Raw genomic sequence first — 4,327 nt, 5'->3', positions numbered from 1 at the left:
TTGTTTTGAAAACTTGATAATTTGATTGTGATAATGAATCACTTAGGAAGCAATGAGGAGACTTGACATGACAAACCTAGCAAGAAGCACTAACAGCCTATAACAAATGCTAAAGAGAGATGTCTGTTAAACATGGCTTCGATTATACATACCACTCATTTACTATAAGATAAATGGTATGTCTACACATTAGTACGATACAACAACAACAACAAAGTCTTATCATCTTATACCGCTAGGTAGAGTCGGATACATGAATGAAACAACACCATTAAGTCCTATTATATATCATGTCTATAATAAGACCATTTATATTTAGATATCCTTTAACTATCTCATACTGATCTCTTAGGTCTTCTCCTAAGTTTTACCACCTGTTTATCTTTTATCTGATCCATCCTTCTAACTAGATGTTCTGTCAATCTTCTTCCAACACATCTTAGTACGATGATAATAACTATTTTCTAATAATACATCTAAGTACAAAAATAAAAGGCACAACACAAACAGCAGAAAAATAGAGCGCCCTTAGCCTTCCCCATCATAAAACACAGTTGAGGCGTGGAACAAGAAGAACCTCAAGTGGAGTTGCTTTCACATTTGTCAAACCAATGCTCTTTGTCATGTCTACAGGTTCATTGGATGGAGTAGTAATTTCAAAGCTATGTAGCAGTGCAGCCAGAATAAGATGGATAACATTGAGAGATAGTGAAATTCCGGGGCACGAACGCCTTCCAGAGCCAAATGGAAGAAGCTCATAGTGTTGGCCCCTCACATCTATGTCCTTGTGGCTGCTGCACAAGAATCTCTCAGGTTGAAAGCTATATGGATCAGGCCACAAGTTCTCATCATGCATTATTTTCCATATGTTTATCATCAACTTGGTGCCTGCTGGGATGTGATAGCCAGTTGAAAGCGTGCAGTCCTTCATTGCTGCACGAGGAAAAATGACACCACTCGGAGAACTTAGCCGCAAAGATTCCTTCACAATGGCTTGAAGATACACCAAATCCTTGATGTCGGATTCCTCCACTTGTCTATTCCTCCCAATTTTGTTGTCCAACTCATCTTGAGCCTTCTTCAGTACTTGTGGATTATTAAGCATCAGAGACAAGATCCATGTTATAGCTACCATAATGGAGTCACTTCCTGCCAACATATTCTGCAGAGACAAAAATCTACTCAAAACTATTCCAATGCAGTATTAAAAAACAAGTTATGACTTACAAAATACAGACATGATTCCTATGAACTAACACAGTATATCTTGTAGCTAGAATCTTGAAATAACGCCAAGTTTATAAGTTGTCTCAAACTCAGTCAAATGAATAAAATACATTGAAGTTCAAAGATGTCTCAAGAACTCACCAGGACAGTAGATTTGATAATGGTATCTGTGTCAAAAGAAGCAATAGGGTTTTCTTGTAGGACTCTCAGCATCACATCCATGAAATCTAGCTCTTCTTCTCCATCCTTACCTAATAGTCTTCTCTGCTTGTGTTCCTCTAACCACTCCCCAATTAGTTGGTCAAGTTTTTGAGCCGTCTCCTTCATCTTCTTCTTGTAACCATGTATGTCCCACCACCAAAGAGCTGGAATTGAATCAGAGATCACAGGCACCCCAAATAGGTTCATGAAGTCCCTTATTATGTTCTGGAAATATTGTGCCTTGCCATCTTCTGAGCTTACTCCAAAGTATCTCTTACATGATATCATTCTCAAGATAATGTTAAATGCTAAATCACCAAACCATTGCTTCATTTCAACCAATATTCCATTCTCTGGGCAGCCTTTGCTTGACCATAAGCCATACAGCTCTCTCATTGCCATCTCCACCTCCGAAGCTCGTATGTGCTTAAGCAGGTCAATCCTATGGTTTGATAGAAGATGGATTGTAACAATCTTGCGCATCTCACGCCAGTAAGGACCGTAAGGCGCAAAACCAAACATTGCACCATCATAGCCTAGTAATCTTGAAGCAGTAACTAGGGGTCTGTCTGAGAAAGCTTTATCATGTTCAGTGAAACACTCTCTGGCCATTTCCCAACTGCTCAAAACTAGGACCCTGTTTGAACCCATCTTTATGGTAAAGGCTGGTCCATATTTTTCTGCCATGGTACAAAGTGTTTCAAAGAGCAGTTTCTTTCCACCAAATAGGTGTAGATGGCCGATAATCGGCAACGCCCCGCCTGCTTGTGGTGCAGTACAGGTCTTGCTCTCACTTTTAGTAACTGATCTTCCAAGATAATAAATGAAGATGCAGATCAGCAAGGCAAGTATGTAAATAATCGAGGTTGACGAAGATTGAAGCACATCCTCCATCACAGCTGTTATGCCTGAAGCAACCAAGCAACTAAAATTAGTATATACTAAACATATGATAAGATCCTTTGTATAAGAGAATTGATGAATCCTAATTTTGCATTATCTTATAAAGAACTGGTGCAGGTTGTATGCATCTGTACTAGGTTTTCTTTAAACAAATTGACAAATTTGAACTTCATTGAAACATTATGAACGCCACCATATTTTATTTGTAGGAGGATCACTCCAATATTTTTATTGCTTTAGATATTCATATGGATCAGTATGATTGGAGTTCATTTTGTCTCTTTGGTTGACTTTCTGCAACTTATAAGTTTAAGTAAATGTAGGCGGCTCCTGCAGGAAGTGAGATTAGAGTATTCAGTCAATGCAACACTCAAGTGCGTTATATATAATATATATATTTCTTAGCTTTGTTTCCCCGGCATCTTAAATAAATTCAAATCAAATCATCTAACTTAAGGGAAGAGTTTGGGAAAGGATTTAATAAATTCTGAAAATCACTCCTGTGTACTTAAGAATTGAAGGCGCATAACAATACTACCCTTTTAAAAGTAAAATTGTCAGTCCATGACAAATGTTTTTCCATTTCAGCAATGTTCCAAGATTCCTGATTTTCAAAATATTGTTTCTTAGAAATCAAGCATACATATTACATTCCAAAAAAGAAAGGGAGGGGAGGGGGGGCATCAGGGTTTCTTGAGCCTGGACCTAAGTCTTCCAGCAATGCTGTCTGAGCAAGGCCTGGATGAAGAACCAGGTGGCTTCATGGTAGATGAACACTCAACTTTTTCAACCTGATCTTGTACATCAGAGAAAAGCAATGATCTCTTTGCTGAAACTTCAGCTACATGACTCTCAGTTTCAGCTACGGGCTTCAGTGATTCAACACGAGTCTCTTTGACCTCAAGAGACTCATTGAATGGTACATGATTCAGCAACGATCTTTTTGTCAAAACTTCATCTCCATCGCTCTCAGTATTAGCTAGAGGCTTCATTAATCCAACAGGAATCTCTTTGACCTCTACATCAGAGAACGGTAGTGTCCTTTTTGCTGAAATCGAGTTGGAATCTGCACTTTTCTCCACATCTTTATCAGCGCGCCGGGTTTGGATGAGGTAATGTGCAACTGATTTGTAACCCAATGCTGATATCTAAAATATGGAGAAAATTGAGCTTAGCTCCAACTAAACCCTTGGAAAAACAAATTAAAACCAAATTTTGCCTGAGAATTAGGAGCAACCTTTCTATATAGAGAGCCAGTGGGGGCCCATCCTTTTGCTTGACGACATAAGCTACAATTGCAAATTCCACGACAAGCTGGGCATTTCCAATTTGGATTCTGCAATGCTTCAAGTACATGCTCGCCATATCTACAAAAAGTATAAGATAAAGCCAGCATCAGGTTAGATTAAAGGTACAGTCCCATATAGGGCATCATAAATTGCTGGGCAGGTCTCGTTCAAATCAAACCAAGCAACAAAACAGATCACGAGGAATGCTTTAACAATATTTAATGCAATAATAATACAGCAAATTTACAAGATATAGAAACTCTCTTGGCCTATATATAAGTAACTTCATATTGATTCCAAAGAATAATCTTAGGATTTGTCAGATAAGGTTCCATCATAATAAATCATGCACCATAAATCCTAAATAGGCAGTTTCATTGTTAATAAACAAGATGACCAACAAAAACAATGTTAGATCAACTAGAAAGCATACCTCATATACAAGCAATCTCCACAAAACTGCCCCTGGACCAAGTTGCATGTGTTACAGCGGGTACGATAACCAAGTGTTTTTTGCCTGCAGAACAGTAATTTCATGTAGCAAGCAAGTTCCATAAGAAAAAAATAGCAACAGAATAGAAATCAGACAAATAGATGGACCAGATAACGAAATTCATGGTAACAATGTTATCATGGACTCATAGCAAAACATGTAAAACCCTGATAACTTATTCATCACTTGGATATTCCAGATGAAGCAACAAGCA

At 38.1% G+C, this 4,327-nt stretch overlaps 2 protein-coding genes across 3 annotated transcripts in view; both read right to left on the bottom strand.

The window, feature by feature from the left end:
- LOC107642809 (cytochrome P450 CYP82D47) lies at positions 1-2,600 on the bottom strand. Its single transcript, XM_016346285.2, has 2 exons — positions 1,369-2,600; positions 1-1,162 (listed from the first exon to the last, which is right to left on the bottom strand). Exons 1-2 carry the CDS (start codon positions 2,320-2,322, stop codon positions 542-544), a joined length of 1,575 nt encoding a protein of 524 aa, XP_016201771.1. The 5' UTR covers positions 2,323-2,600; the 3' UTR covers positions 1-541.
- Positions 2,840-4,327, bottom strand: part of LOC107642808 (cell division cycle-associated protein 7) — a 2,541-nt gene continuing 1,053 nt past the window's right edge. The window contains exons 3-6 of one of the 2 annotated variants that reach the window (XM_021122974.1): positions 4,054-4,137; positions 3,569-3,698; positions 3,347-3,479; positions 2,840-3,247 (exon numbers count right to left, since the gene is read on the bottom strand). In XM_021122974.1, coding sequence (XP_020978633.1) covers positions 3,015-3,247; positions 3,347-3,479; positions 3,569-3,698; positions 4,054-4,137 — 580 coding nt within the window. In that variant the 3' untranslated portion in view covers positions 2,840-3,014. Of the gene's footprint in view, positions 3,480-3,568; positions 3,699-4,053; positions 4,138-4,327 lie in introns of both variants that reach the window. The other variant, XM_016346284.2, reaches the window with a different exon arrangement.

The sequence above is a fragment of the Arachis ipaensis genome, chromosome B05 (genome assembly GCF_000816755.2).
Source record: "Arachis ipaensis cultivar K30076 chromosome B05, Araip1.1, whole genome shotgun sequence".
Classification (NCBI taxonomy): Eukaryota; Viridiplantae; Streptophyta; class Magnoliopsida; order Fabales; family Fabaceae; genus Arachis; species Arachis ipaensis.
The sequence above is the reverse complement of the archived record's forward strand: the minus strand, read 5'-3'. Positions and strand labels throughout refer to the sequence as shown.